The sequence below is a fragment of the Ptiloglossa arizonensis genome, chromosome 2 (genome assembly GCF_051014685.1).
Source record: "Ptiloglossa arizonensis isolate GNS036 chromosome 2, iyPtiAriz1_principal, whole genome shotgun sequence".
Taxonomy (NCBI): Eukaryota; Metazoa; Arthropoda; class Insecta; order Hymenoptera; family Colletidae; genus Ptiloglossa; species Ptiloglossa arizonensis.
Window position 1 is genome coordinate 28,370,087 of NC_135049.1, and position 15,791 is coordinate 28,385,877.

Below are 15,791 nucleotides of genomic sequence, written 5' to 3' on the forward strand. Positions count from 1 at the left end.
ATTCCTTTAATTACCACGATGCATTTGAAATCTTATTTTATCGTCATTTAAAATCTTATCCAGGTCTGATGACGAAGACCACAATCAGGAAGTTTCTCCGATAAACAATCTTCCTGAATTTAGAGAGAATAAGCTATGCCCCTCCGTTCCAGCTATGCATTCGCGCGTCGTCAGTAAAAATGAGCCTGGGGTCTGGCACGAGCTGATAGCCACCGCGGATAGAAGTAAATAGGGGGAAGCGAAAGAGAACGAACGAGAAAGAGGGAGGGTGGACAGGAGGGACGTTCCGGCAATACACGAGCGGGACATGTAGCGTCCGATTCAGTCTGCATCCGACCGCCGCGAGTGTCGCGTCGCGAAGCAGTGGTCGAATCTCGGGGGGGACACGAGACTCCGGTACGAGTCAGTCGTGCGTGCGAGCGAGTGCGCGTGATACGACACCGCAGTCCCTTATCCCGTGTCTAGCGTGCACCCCTATTCTTTTGTATCTCTCTCTTTCGGCCGGGTCGTAATTACGAGTCGGGAGAGGAAAGCCGGTGAAAAATCGCAGCCGGGGTGCATTGGTGTTAGCAGAGAGCGGGTCACTGAACGACCGTACGAAGGTAGGAAGAGGGAGTAAGAAAAATAAAAGAGAGACAGAGAGGGATTCTCGTCGCGACGTACACATACGTATATACACGTGCGAAAGCAGAGGAGAGACGTGAACACGCGCGTGCGCACCCGCGTATCACACATATACAGAGCCAGAGGGAGAGAGAGACGACGACGACACGGCGCAGGAAGAGGCAAGAGAGCCAGTGACACCGGGAGGGTCGGGTGTTCCTCGTGCAAAACCGCCACCGGAATATATGTCGTGAGTGTGCGGCCGAAGATCCGCGGATAGAGGCCGGCGCGATAGTGCGTGCGGGGCTTTAAGAAGGGAAAAAAAACGCAAAGACTCCGGGTGAAAAGCAATGCGGGTTCATTGACTGCGCGCCGCGCAATGGCCGCATGTTCGTGGCCGGTGCACAGTGCATGTGTGACAGGAGCTACGAGGAGGACGACGCCGAGGACGACGAGGCCGAAGATACCGGCTACGGCCAACATCGAACTCGAGACCTACTGAAGTACTCTTCGGGTTTCTGTGCAATCGAGGACGCGCCTCGATTGGAGCTGCGATAAGAGCGAGGAACACTGGGATCTCTCGTCGTTTTTAGGTAAGTAAAATTTCTCAAATTCTACGCCGGTTTCTTAAGTTATATTTAGTATTCCATTTTTCCCCCGCGAAACTCGTAAATATACGGCGATTAACCCTCTAACGACTCTCGAGTCTCGGCGGATCGACTCGAATCACCGGAGACACACGGTACTTCGAGTTTCCGAATATCTTCGATCTACGATAATTGCGATTCTCGAGAACGGTGACGGTTGTCGCGATATGTACGCGCCTCTTTAAGAATTCTCGTTCGCAAGATTGTACCGATGCATCATGGCAGCAGCATCAAACCGACCTAATTTTTCACTTCCACGGTGTTTAATAATACGTTCCACTTTCGTTCTAGCATACATGCTCGTTTTAAATTTGAGTTTCAAATGGGGTAAACGTGTTTGGAGGATATCAAGGGCGTAGGGTCATTCACTGCGACCGGTGTTTTCTCGTTCGAAGGTTGTTCGTATGTCAGTGTTTTATTCTAGGAAAATATCTTGATTGTGTTTCGGAGAGTATTTAGCAACGTTGAAGAAGTAAAGCTGTTCGACGTGTTTTTCGTTTCGAATGTTTACAGGTTTTTTCTTTTTTTCGTGTATCAAGTATTTCGTCGATAAAATTTTCCCATTTTTCGGGATTCGTCCGCCACACGAGGTACGATATTCACGACATAAATAAATCGACAACGAAAGAAAGTAATTGCGTTGCTCTATATACACAATTTTTTTGCCACAGTCGATAGGTCGATGATTTCCATACGACTTTATCGTTTGAAAATATCTCGAAGCCAAGTTCAATATTTGAGTAAATTGTTTTCGACATTCGGAAAAACATTTGTCACGGAAATGTGTTACTTTCGATCGAAAGCGGCACGAACAAGATTTTACGCGAGATTCGACGATATTATCGGAGCCAGATATTTTCCCGTTACAAAAATTAATTCTTTTACGTTCGAGGACGAGTAACCGAAGGACACGTACGCCATTCTTGTAATGACCTTATCACCAATATGCTGACCTTACCTACCGTAGGTATTATAAACATCGTATTTTCGTAATAATACTTAATTGAGCGTTTGTCCCAGTGCAGCCAATCTTCTCTTTCCGAAAAGCGTTTTCTCTGGTGCTCGTAAAACATTTATCAAATTACATCGATCATGAAAAGTACCATAGTTAACATTTAAAAAAAAGGAGGTTAAGAGTTTGCTCAGTTTTGTATCACGGTGAAATTAATTGCTACGAGAATGTCGAGCGTTACAGGTTGTTGGTATCGGTTTTAAAAGTAAGAATCGTTTAGGTATTTTGGTCGTTAAATTTCTAATTCCATATCTAATCGACGAATGACAGACTTTGCTACGAGTCGACAGCACCTTATCTTCGTGCTCTCTCTATTGCTATGGTTCGCTTCTCGAAATTCGGATAAACTACTCAAACAGGGACGTATCGATAGGAAGAAACTAGGATAAAGATTATACGAACATGCCGACAGAGACTATAACAATACTTTTTTTTAGATTTTCTTATTGATAAAACTAGGCCACTAGACAAGCAGGGGGCGTAACATCGAGGAGAAAAAAATAACCACCAATTGCATGAAATTGTTTTCCCAAAGGTTGGTTACATTCTGTACAAATCGTTGCGTTTCTGTAAACTCGGACTATCGTGTTCGTTGTCTGTTTCACGCGAGACAATGCCCGTAATAGACGACCCAAAGAATTATGACGCGGTCCATTCGGTGGTGGGATATTTCAATTAGGTGTGTATTTGATTTCTGATGGTTGAAAACACCGATTAGGCCGGACGATTGTAGCGTTGAAAGGAACAACTTCGCTTTGGAACAAATCCAACCGGCTGACTTGTGTATTCTAATCAAGTAAATCAGGATAAGTACGTGTTTTTGCCTCGCTCACGCGTCCGATTGCGAGGTAATTAGTCGGCGAGGAAGCAGAAAAATTAAGTCACACGGCCGTAGTCGCACTGTCAAACGGTCGTTTGCATTGTTTATGTAACGTTTCCTTTGTCCGTGCCAAATTAGTTTCTCCCCCTGCATTGTCATTCGTTTTTTTTCTTTTACTCGTACACTCTCTCTCCCTCACTCTCAACGAGCACTTCATTGCTCGACGATCGGTTCATTCGAGGGAACAACAATCGTTTTTCCTGAACAGGGACAATGTTAGCACACAAACGATCCCTTCGAGATAAAGTTTATGCACCGCTGAAACAAATACGAGATTACATTTCTCAGTTGTTTGGAAGAACGAACAAAAGTATTTAAAATAAACCGAATTTGGTAAGAGAATGTAAGTGACCTTGAAACGTTCTCGATGTTATTACTTACCGATTTTTCTGTAAAAATCGTAAAATTCTAACGAGCTTCGTCTACATCTATTGATCCCCTTATGTTCGATGCTTGTTCGATTCGATGTATTTATTGGGTCGTAAGAGGACACTCTATGTTGTGCCGGATCACTGGATAGTTCATGCATCGACACAGTCATTTGATTCGAGTGATCGATTCTCTAATTCTTTAGGACGGTGTGAACTAAGATGGCGACACGTGTTCCCATCGGCTGTAAACAGTTTAGAAATGTAAAAAGGTTATTAGGAACGCGGCGGAATGTTTTGTTTGGATGATCCACGTTCAAACGAGGTGTCGAGGGATTCGTCGAAGCGTATTTATAAATACCAGATGCAAGCGGTGGTAATCGTCGAGTGGACGGTCATCGAAATTCGAAGTCGTAATCTCGTTTGTGGCTATCGAGCGCTGGTGTTCATTGATCTTACGGTTTAATGGACGAGAGCGTTGCACTCGCGATATGAGACGTACTACTCGCGATGAGATAATTGTTCTAAATGATCGTATATTGTCATTGATAAAATACACGTTGCTACAAATATTACCGGCGGCGCGTTAAAAATTCAAAAGGTACCGTGTGTAGCATTTACTCGCTACGAAATATCGATTCGTATCGTACACAAAAGTCTTGTAAACACGCGAAACGTTTACACGTTGCCGGCACATTTTTCAAACGTTCCGTTCTCGGTGTGTAAACAAACCACGAGTGTCGTACGAAAATCATACAGATAGGTAAAACTTCGGTCCAAGTAAAATTCGTTTATCCACATCTCGCGATTACGTGCCGTCGATCAGCGGCTCGAGAGAGACACGGAATTAACGGTACTATTTTCGCAACGAGTGCCATAACCTTCCTCAACGTTCTCGATTTCGATCACAGCGCTACGTCGCGAGAGCCGATATAAACACCGTCGCGCGTAACTCTAGTCACATTGGTACTAATTTCACGTTCGAAGGTTGACACGCTTGACGAAATCGCCCGTCGAACGGAAATGGAAACGTCGTTAGCTACCGAGCGATCGGTGGCGTTCGCTTCGCGCTCGCGATAACCGTGCGCGGCCGTGAAATTAAAATCGCCGCACCACGAACGAGCTAATACCAATCAACTAATTAGGGACACTCGTCGAAATCCTGCGCCGAGATGCCCGGCATCGTATACGCGCCACTCATCCGTGACTAATGCCTAACAGTTGGCGGGTGAAAATTGGCGCGATGTAAATATGGGACGAGTTCTCATGAGCGCGGCGTATATCCGCTCGATTTACTTCGTCAGCTTCAAACGCAACGTACGATCGTTGCACTCGCTGGTGCCCCCCCCCCCTCTCTTCCCTCTCGTCAGCCCAACCAAACCCCACTCCACCCCGCCCGCCATATTCGTTTTCGTTCACGGTGCGCGAACTACGTTAAACGGGTAAGAAAATCCCGTGATAAATAACGGCGATTTAACGTGCGATAGACGGTGATTGTTGGTTATGCGAAGAATTCGGAAGCTGATCAACGCGGGTGTGCAGTATGGGTACGTTGGACGGAAATAGGTGACCTATATATATATGTATTTCTGTTTCGCGAAATCGAACCGGATTTTTCGAAACGGCTCTTTGTCGTCGCGCCTCGGAAGCCGCGAACCGTTGCGCCAGCGAGAATGTTGGCAGCACTTTTTATTTACGTTCGGGAACGGTTGTTTGGAATACCTTTCGGGTACAATAGAACGTCTCGATGGACGAATTTTTACGCTCACGAGGTCCCGGTGGCGTGTAAATCACATTTTTCCGGAACAATAACGGACGCCCGCGTCTTTCTCTTTCGCCTCGGGACAAGGAGACAACAACGCCTCGTAGGTACCGCGCGGAGAGGGTTTGAAACTTCTTCAATGTCACGCGGAGTGATTTTCGATAAGGCGTGTTACGGTAAGCCCGCGAGAGGAATACAGATACCTACGTTCGTGGTTTTCGTATCGTCGTACGCTCGCAATAATAGTTTATCGGCGTACGTACACCGATGTAACGTACACGTATCGATGATCATCGGGGTCCTTCGAGACGGTATACGAAGCCCGTTAACGGTAACGATTTTCCCGGCCATTTTCGGGTTAGAAATAGAAACGGAATCGAGCCGCGTCGTTATTTATTCACCGGTACTCGAAACGGTCCGACTCTCGAATTCAACGAATGAACGTTCACGTTCACGTTAGTCGCGTGACGTTAAAAAATTCGCAAGGAACAAGGAAACACCGATCGTGAAGTTTTCGGATACAAAAAGGACAGAAAGTGTACGGGACATCTGAGCGTTAAAAATAACGCTCCGTTTTTTTAGGCCTCGCGCGGTCGTTACGTCTTCCACCTCGCGCGTTCGCTGTTCGCTGTTCGCGTTCTCGCGAGTGCTCGCGCGCGAAAGCCGCTATTTTCGCGATGGGAAAACTTCGTTCTGTTTTTACTGGCCTCGTCAGTGGTAACGGATTACCTACCCAGACACGATTACCTTCGGCAGTAGTAATAGACGATCATGAATGAACGCGCGAGCGCGATGCTGCGGCTACTCGCGAACACGTATCCGAGGCATTCGTTGCAACCGGCAACGTGCGGCATTCTATGCGAATATCAGATACGCCGCGGCGGAATGAACTGCTCGTAATTCTAAACTTACAACCCGTAGGCCGCATTAAAATTGTCTCTCGGTGCGCCGCGTTGTGCCGCGTCGCGTCGCGCCGCGCGGATTCGCTACTAGCGTTAACGCGCGGAACGCTTCGAAATAGAGACACTTGACATTGCCTCTCGCGACGTGGGCCCTCCATATGCATTCTTTTCACCGATCTTCGATCCTCGTTAGGAACAAGTGCTCCGATTATTTTCGTACCTCTGCGTCCCACTTGGACGTTCTACGTCCAAGTTATTACGTTCGATTCAAGTTTTTTTTTTTTTTAAATTCAACGCGCGATGAACGAAAAGAAGACAAATTTGGACCGAGGCCATTTCAATTTAACGTTTTTTAGTATTTTAGTATTTGCGTCACTCGAGCAATTGATCGAGCATTTTTCGAAAGAGAAATTTAATCATTTTACCACGAATTCGCGTAACGTTTTATTTGGTTCGGAAAGTCATTTTGGGGTTTTTTTTTTTTTTTTTTGGGGTGAAAATTAAATTTAGAGCGTTGAAACATTTTATTAAATTGTGTACGCTCCATTTTGGGAAACGAAATTACTTTCCGAACGATTCGATGTGTTTTATTTCTAATTATCGAATATACCTGTAAAGTTTATACGGGAACTTGATTTATCTATCCGAACGACCCGATGCATCGCGTTTAATTATAAAACGTACCGGTAAAGTTTATACGGGAGTTTGATTTCTTCGAATTAAAAATACGTAAAACGTTCAACGAACTCTCTTCGTTGGGTAAATGTAATTTTATCAGTCGAAAAATTCCACGAAATGAGATAACGCGTTTCTCGAAACGATGTCTACCCGGATGTTAAGTCCTCGGTAACGAGAGGCGTTCCGTTCGATTTGAAATTAAAAAAAAAAAACACACAACGAACGCGCACCTGCCCGTTTCCACAAACCGAAATATTTTTACACCGATATTAATATTCCCGGGTGTTGTCGACGCAGTTCTCGATTCTCGCCTCGATGGAAAAATATTTCCCCTTAAATCGTAAACGAGGAGTGCCCCGATGCTCGAGTAGTAGCAAACCTATCCCCGATATTAATATTCCGTGTGTAGCCGTTCCGCGCGTCGCAGTTCTCGATTTTCGCCCCGATGGGAAAAATATTTCACCCATAAATCGTAAACGAGGAATACCCTGATGCTCGGGTGGAGACGTACACCCGTTGAATAAACCACGCTCCTTTGTTTCTTCTGTAAATAATTTATAACATCGGTCCCGGGTGGACAATTGTTGAAACATAACCGATCGTGTAGCATCGTGTTGAAAAGTTTCGTACCTCTGCCCCTTTTAGATAATCTCGATGGTTACGAAAACTGGGAACAATCACCGTGCGTTCTTATTTTCCAGAGAAACGGGACCCGAGGCCACGGAAGAAGAAGGTTCATCGTCGTCGCGAAATGCTTCGTTTCTGACTCGATCATTCGTCGAGCGAACATTGTCGAGAAATATAAAAAAAAAGAGAAGAAAAGAAAAGAAACATTAGGTGGAATCGTGGTCAGTTTCGATCCGTACGCACCAAAGAGAACTCCGTATAGTCTGGAATCGTTTAGCGAGTTCTCTCGGCTCGGTTCCGCAAAGGTGTAGAAACGATCGTGGTTCGCGTAAGGTCGTGGCACGTCGCGTCTCGTTGGCCCGTGGTAACGCCGCGTACGAGGTAGATCGATCAGCTGTGGCTCGCGAGTCGCCTCGTATTTCGCTCGTGCTTGATGCTCGCGAACAGGTACGGGGATCGCGAGACATCATCGACGTCGAGTCGCGGCAGTCGCGTGCGAAAATGTACCACGGTTGCTGACGCGAGCCAACCGTGCGAGGTTCGTCGTCGTCGTCGTCGCCGCGGTGCACCGTCCTCGTCCTCCTCGTCGTTGTCGTCGTCTACGTCGTCTACGTTGTCACGGATCGCGTCGTACGTGTTCAGGTGGCGGGACAGTGAGGATATTCGCACCGCGTTTCGGGTCGTGTTCGTCGTCGTCGTCGTCGTCGTGGTCGTCGTCGTCGTCGTCGTCGTGCGTTGTTCAGCCAGTGGTGTACGGCAGTGAGAGAAAGATAAGAGGGAGAGGCGGGCAGCTATAACCGGCAACCACACGGTGGACATGATTATTTCAAAGGATCTGTTCCTCTTTGGCGACCAAGATTACCTGCGCCTTCCCAGTAACGAGAAGCGCCAGCAACGGGCAATGGGCCGACCGATCATCAATGCTCCCAGGTGAGTGGCTTTCCCGACGTTTACTCGCGCGGGTACTCTTCCTACTCCCTCTGGGATACGTAGACGATGGCTACTATTCTCGCTCGATACGCTCAACCGAGAGCAATCGATGGACGGGGACGATTTCTCGTTCCGCGGCGAGGAAACCGAGAACCGGAGCTATTTCTCAACCAGGGGGGAAATAATTAAAGGATGGAGGTTGTTTTTGGTACGGGTGAGAGTAATTTTAGAGCGGAGAGTAAAGGTTTTTTTTTTGTAATGTTAGGTGGAGTTCGAGGGTAGAGGTACTTTTTGGTAGCGGTGAGAGTAATTTGAGGATAGAGGTACTTTTCAATAGCGGTGAGAGTAATTTTAGAGCGGAGAGTAGAGAAGTTTTTTTTTTGGTAACGTTAGGTGGAGTTCGAGGATAGAGGTACTTGTTGGTAGCGGTGAGAGTAATTTCAGGATAGAGGTACTTTTTAATAGCAGTGAGAGTAATTTTAGAGCGGAGAGTAGAGAAGTTTTTTTTTTGGTAATGTTAGGTGGAGTTCGAGGATAGAGGTACTTTTTGGTAGCGGTGAGAGTAATTTGAGGATAGAGGTACTTTTTAATAGCGGTGAGAGTAATTTTAGAGCGGAGAGTAGAGAAGTTTTTTTTTTGGTAACGTTAGGTGGAGTTCGAGGATAGAGGTACTTTTTGGTAGCGGTGAGAGTAATTTGAGGATAGAGGTGCTTTTTAAAAGCGATGAGAGTAATTTGAAGATAGAGACAGTTTTTGGTAATCGTTGGTCATCAAATAAAGAAATTTTGGAACCGTTGAGAATAATTTGAGGATAGAGACACTTTTTAGGTATAGAGTAGTATGGTTTGAGGAGAGAGAAAATTTTTGAACCGTTGAGAGTAATTTGAGAATAGAGGTAGGTACTTTTTAATAGCGGTGAGAGTAATTTGAGGATAGAGGTACTTTTTGGTACTGGTGAGAGTAATTTGAGGATAGAGACACTGTTTGAATATAGTGTTGAGTACAGTTCGAGGATAGAGGAAATTTTTGAACCGTTGAGAATAATTTGAGGATAGAGACACTTTTTGGGTATAGAGTAGTATAGTGCGAGGAGAGAGAAAATTTTGGAACCGTTGAGGATAATTTGAGTACAGAGGTAGGTACTTTTTAATAGCGGTGAGAGTAATTTGAGGATAGAGACACTTTTTGAATATAGCGTTGAGTATAGTTCGAGGATAAAGGAAATTTTGGAACCGTTGAGAATAATTTGAGGATAGAGACACTGTTTGAATATAGCGTTGAGTACGGTTCCAGAATAGAGGAAATTTTGGAACCGTTGAGGATAATTTGAGTACAGAGGTAGGTACTTTTTAATAGCGGTGAGAGTAATTTGAGGATAGAGACACTTTTTGGTAATCGTTGGTTACCAAATAAGGGAATTTTGGAACCGTTGAGAATAATTTGAGGATAGAGACACTTTTTAAGTATAGAGTAGTATGGTTTGAGGAGAGAAAAAATTTTTGAACCGTTGAGAGTAATTTGAGGATAGAGACACTGTTTGAATATAGCGTTGAGTACGGTTCGAGGATAGAGGAAATTTTGGAACCGTTGAGGATAATTTGAGTACACAGACAGGTACTTTTTGGTACCGTTGAGAGTAATTTGAGGATAGAGACACTGTTTGAATATAGCGTTGAGTACAGTTCGAGAATAGAGGAAATTTTAGAATTTTACAGTTGAGAATAATTTGAGGGTAAAGTAAATTTGGGAACGGTTGAGAATAATTAGAGAATAGAGATTTTTCTTTTTGGTATCGTCGAGAGGAAGGATAGAGGCATTTTTGACACGGGGAATAATCGGAGGTCACAGGTATCCGAAAGATAATACTTGCAGAGTATTGTGGTAATACGTTACTGAGAAAACTTAGACGATAATTTACAAGAGAATGAAACGAATATCACGGACGTAAGAAATATCGTGTAGTTATTTTCTTCCATTCGTGTTATTATTCTTACGATTCCTCTGGTAGCAGGGAATACCGTAAAAACGAGCTTTTCGCATTAGAATTTTCATATTCTATTAATTATAGATTATACGTAGCTGGATACCCAAACGAGCATGGATATTACTTGTCAAATATTTCAAACGGATAGCGATGGTTTTTGGAATTCCTTTTTTAATGAAAGCAGAATATCGGAGAATCATCAACTATGCTATACTAGATGCGCAAGGTTCTGTTGGCGAGCAGAACCGAGCAAAAAAGGCAAGGAAACGCGAATTGAAATGCGGGAATTAGTCATTCATCGTTATAAAAGTGGGACAAGTTTACGAGACATAAATATTGTAAATAGGAGGTGTTCTGCGATGCGGTACGATGTATAACAAAAAGAGAAGACATAAATTCGATTAATGATTTCTTCTGCTTCTATGCAATCTTCCTGTCCTGGACGTGTGCGAACAATATCGTTAAAAAGTAGCGATATAAATCCTTCTTCTGTGTCGCCAATTCGCGTCATTAAACATAAAGACGTAAAGGCAGTCAGTGCGATAAACCACAAATGAAGAGACACGGTTAAATCGAACGGAGAGTTAAGTTAGCACGATCAATCTCTTTCGTGATTCTGTAATTTACATATTCGAGTGTCTAAATAATATTCGAGTATTCGAGTATTCAAATACTAATACTATTCGAATACTTACACTATTCGAGTACCGCAATACTGTTCGAATACTTACATTATTCAAGTACCGCAATACTATTCGAATACCTACAGATTCTAGTACCCAATACTAACTCACATACTCAAGTATCAAATACTATTCGAATACTTACACATTCGAGCACCCAATACTAACATACACACTCAAGTATCGCAATACTATTCGAATACTTACAGATTCGAGTACCCAATACTAACTCACACACTCAATTACCAAATACTATTCGAATACTTACACATTCGAGTACCCAATAATAACATACATACTTGACTATCGCAATACTATTCGAATACTTAGATATTCGAGTACTCAATACTATTCGAATACTTAGATATTCGAGTACTCAATACTATTCGAATACTTAGAAATTCGAGTACTCAATACTATTCGAATACTTACACACTCGAGTACCCAATACTAACTCACACACTCAAGTACCCAATACTATTCGAATACTTACACATTCGAGCACCCAATACTAACTTACACACTCGAGTACCGCAATACTATTTAAATACTTAGATATTCGAGTATCCAATACTATTCGACTCCTTGCATACTCGAGTACCTAATACAATTCGAGTGCTCGGCTATTCGAGTAATATTTAAATACCAACCTATCCACACTCCCAGCGCTACTCATTTCCTTTCGTCACTATTTCCAAGCGGATTTTGTCCTCCGCGTCGTCGCGTTGTATTAGTCCCGAACGAAGCGTCTACGAAACAACGGGAGAGAAATAAAATTTAAAAAAAAAAAAAAAAAAAGAGAAGAAGAAGAAGAAGAAGAAGCACGACGGTAATTAACGTCGTTCGGCGCACATGACTGTTAAATCCCTTATCGCTACTGATAGTCGATGATCTCTTTCGAAAGAGGCCCGAGGCGACGACGGTTGGTGAGTCCCTTATCATTCGTGTCGTAAAAAAATATATCACAGGGTAATGCGCGTCGCTAAACGAATCCGCGCGAACCGACGTTTACGTTTACGTGTTCGTGTTCGTATTTTAAAATCCCGACGACCTTCGTCGTGTCACCGGATTCGATTGTTCACCGACACGTTGGTTCTCGATTCGACGTCCTCGATGTTCACGCCTTAAATATTATCAGCGGTGTGTTGGCCGTTGCACCGTGTCGCCGTTTTATCGGTGCCCGTCAGACAAATTTATTTATACCGTTCGCGGTTGTTTATCCGCGGCCAGATTCGACGAATGGCGTTTTGCCTGGTTGTTTGCGCACGTGTTTCTTTGCGATCGTCTTCATCGACGTTTAAACAATGACGAGCAGCTTCGTTAAGCCTGACGCGTACAACGTCGTCTTCGTCTTCGTCGTCGTCGTCGTTGTGGCTTTAAAAAATATATTGACCCGTACCGGTGGTGAAGCGTCGGGACGCGTGACGAGGCGATTTTTTCTTTTTTTTCCACTTTCGTGACGCGTGTTTCTCCAACGATCTCGTCGCGACACGTACCATAACTTTCCGCGGAGATATCCAACGATCACTCCGCGTTTCTCTTCAGCCACGGTGCACAGATTTCGTTGCATCGCGGTGCAACGTTGCAACCCGTACGTAGCAATTTTTATTTCGTTCTATAGCACACCACCTTTGTACCTACCCGCGGGGCAATTCTGTAGATTTCCGTGGTTGTTCTTGGAGGATGTTTAACTTGCAACAGGTTTGAACAGGGATTCTATGGCTCTCTGTAGCAGTACCATCGTGAATGGATATTCTTCTGGGCCCGATTCTATAGCTTTACGTAGCTATACGCCAACCATTATGGAGGATTCTGTAGGTGGCCCAGTTGTTCAGCTTCTCGTAGCCTCCAATAGCGATTCTGTAATTTTATATGTCCATTCAATGTCGCTGCGCATTCCCTTGGCGATTCTGTATACCTTTTCATTCTATATTTTTCCGATTGTACACCGAGACATAGAATTCGGTAAATTTCTAGAGTCCTTCACGGCGATCGTTCAGCTTTTTCAACAGAGATAATCGATACGGGCTCAACGCGGTATCTCGTGTTTATTTAACAACTGTATATTATATATATATATATATATATCTTTCCATAGAAATTTCTCAGATATTCCATACCCGTTTCCCTCGATTTTATAGCTTTCTTTCGCTCCCCGGAGCGATTCTACAGCTTTTCACAGCTCTTTGCGATGTTTCTCGAGATTTTCACAGCTCTCGCTGAGAAATCGATAGCTTTCCACGATTCGAATCTCGAATAGACGTTCACCGTGTACGTAATACACTATCGGATGGTACTGGGAGAAATAAATCCAATGAACTGTATTTTTGTTTAGAAAATCTCGGCAAAAATTGAGTCTGCAAAGTTTGAAGGTGTCTTCGTAATATTTCTTTAGATTTTCACAGCTTTCGCTGAGAAATCGATAGCTTTCCACGGTTCGAATCTCGAATAGACGTTCACCACGTGTGTAATACACTATCGGATGGTACTGGGAGAAATAAATCCAATGAACTGTATTTTTGTTTAAAAAATGTCGGTAAAAATTGAGTCTGCAAAGTTTGAAGATTTCTTTAGATTTTCATAGCTCTCGTCGAGAAATCGATAGCTTTCCACGGTTCGAATCTCGAATAGATGTTCACCACGTGTGTAATACACTATAGGATGGTACTGGGAAAAATAAATTCAAAGTGTGAACTGTACTTTTGTTTAAAATATGTCGGCAAAAATTGAGTCTGCAAAGTTTGGAGGTGTCCCCGTAATACTGCTCGCGATCGATAGCGTTTCGTGGTATCGAATCTAAAATAAACAGAGATTTACACCTACTTATAAATAGAGGTTGTACAGTGGTACGAAACGATAGCAGGAGAAACGAATCCGAGCTTGCTCGGACGAATTGCTTTTTCGTGTCGAAAATCGTCGGTAGAATTCAGTGTGGAAAGTCGAGACGCGTCACAGTTCCCCGTAATATATTTCTCTAGATTTTCCGAGCGCTCGCGATCGATGGCGTTTCGTGGCATCGAATCCAAAGTAGAGGTTTCGCTGCGTTATTCGTGGTACGAAACGCTGGAAGAAGAAATAAATCCAACGTTCGCCGGGTGAATTGCTTTTTCGTGTCAAAAATTGGTTGGTAAAATTGCGTCTGGAAAGTTCGGAGGTTTCCCGCGCAATTTTTCCCGCTGCGCAATTGCACGATGTCGTTTTTAAACGACACGGTGGTGTACACCACGGGGTATTTCGACAGAAACGAGCCGCGTTGAATTTGTTGCCGGATATCGTCGCAGTTCGCGGAAATGATAAATCGTATTTCGAGGAGAGCGCATTCCACGGCGAGTCGGCCGTTGGTGTGCGTTTTTCCCCTGATCTTCGTTTCGAAAGCGTTTCGAGGTATCGATTACCTTTCCACGCGTTTCGAAACACGGCTCACCTTACGGAACTGTGTCGGGGGACAAATTGGCGGCCAGAAACGCGACCAGGGGGACGCTAACAAAGCGAGACGTATAAACCGCTCCAACGAATTATTACCGATTACCTACTCGTTCCAATCGAACAATCTTAACGCCTGCAACACTTGCGAACACTTTCAATTGTTTTTACACCGAAATGGAATTACCATCGACGCTCGATCCCAAGATTTATCTTAACGGGTGATCCAAGGTAATTTTGCCGATGCATCTCGAAAAGATGGAAAGATGGTCGGTGCATCCTGAGAGATGGAAAGTTGGTGAGTCTCGAGAGATGAAAAGGTGAGAGGACAGACGATGCATCTTGAGAGACGGAGGATGCATCTCGAAAAGTCGAACGATCTCGGATAAAAAATCATAAATTTCCAAGGAATGAAGATATCGAGGTAATTTCGTTCGTTGCCGATTTGGAGGGAAATTTGAATTGCAGAATATTAGGTTTCACGATCGGATAAACGGAAACTCGGATTTCATCCGTTAGTCGAATGAAATTTTGCCTATCACCGAGCATCTCCTTGCACGGGTTAGTGAATTTTTCTTTTTTTTTCTTGGAACGAAAAGAAAAAGGCCCGTATCGCGCGGTGTATTCACGCGTCGAAAGTCTGTGAGCCGCGGGAGATTAAGCGGTTGTATTCTTTATCGGTGTCAACGCCACGTTTCAGAATTCTTGATATAGACTGTCTCTTGGCGAACGGTAAATAAAATAAACGAAAGCTCGGTCGTTATCGTCGCGGCGGCCGGGATCCGCGGTCTTTGGTCTCTGATTTTTTTTTCGACGAAGAGGTTCGTAAATTAGACGCCCGCTTTGTTTCTGTATAAACTACGCGGCTGATAACTTTCCCCTTATCTACGCTGTGCATTATCAGACCCGCTACCAGCAAATCGATATCCGAACTCGGCTGGAACGCGTCGACACGGAGCTGGTTCCTCGACATTTTACTTTTATAGATTACCTTTCACCCAACGTCGATATTCCTTTTTCTCCTCGATAGATTTCGGTGTTTATTTACACTAGAGGTAATCAAGCTACGAAATTTGGGTGGTTGTTGACACTGGAACTACCAAAGCTACGAAATTTTTGTGTTTGTTGACATTGGAACTACCAAAGCTACGAAATTTGTGTTGATTAAAACTAGAACTACCAAATCTAGGCAGTTTGTGTATTTATTGACATTGGAACTACCAAAGCTACAAAATTTGTGTACTTATTGACACTAGAACTACCAAAGCTACAAAATTTGTGTACTTATTGAC

The 15,791-nt window shown here is 43.9% G+C and overlaps 1 protein-coding gene and 1 long non-coding RNA gene across 4 annotated transcripts in view; one reads left to right on the plus strand and one right to left on the minus strand.

Annotated features, from left to right (window-relative positions):
* The first annotated feature begins 280 nt into the window (after positions 1–280).
* Positions 281–15,791, plus strand: part of E23 (ABC transporter G family member E23) — a 262,382-nt gene continuing 246,871 nt past the window's right edge. Inside the window, exons 1-2 of one of the 3 annotated variants that reach the window (XM_076304081.1) lie at positions 281–1,196; positions 7,554–8,409. In XM_076304081.1, the coding sequence (XP_076160196.1) occupies positions 8,297–8,409 (113 nt within the window). In that variant the 5' untranslated portion in view covers positions 281–1,196; positions 7,554–8,296. Of the gene's footprint in view, positions 1,197–4,904; positions 5,077–7,553; positions 8,410–15,791 lie in introns of those variants that run through there. The other 2 variants (XM_076304083.1, XM_076304082.1) reach the window with 2 other exon arrangements.
* On the minus strand, positions 1,053–4,662 carry LOC143143140 (uncharacterized). Its single transcript, XR_012991028.1, has 3 exons — positions 3,872–4,662; positions 3,524–3,755; positions 1,053–3,400 (listed from the first exon to the last, which is right to left on the minus strand). It is a non-coding gene; the product is annotated as an uncharacterized LOC143143140 (long non-coding RNA).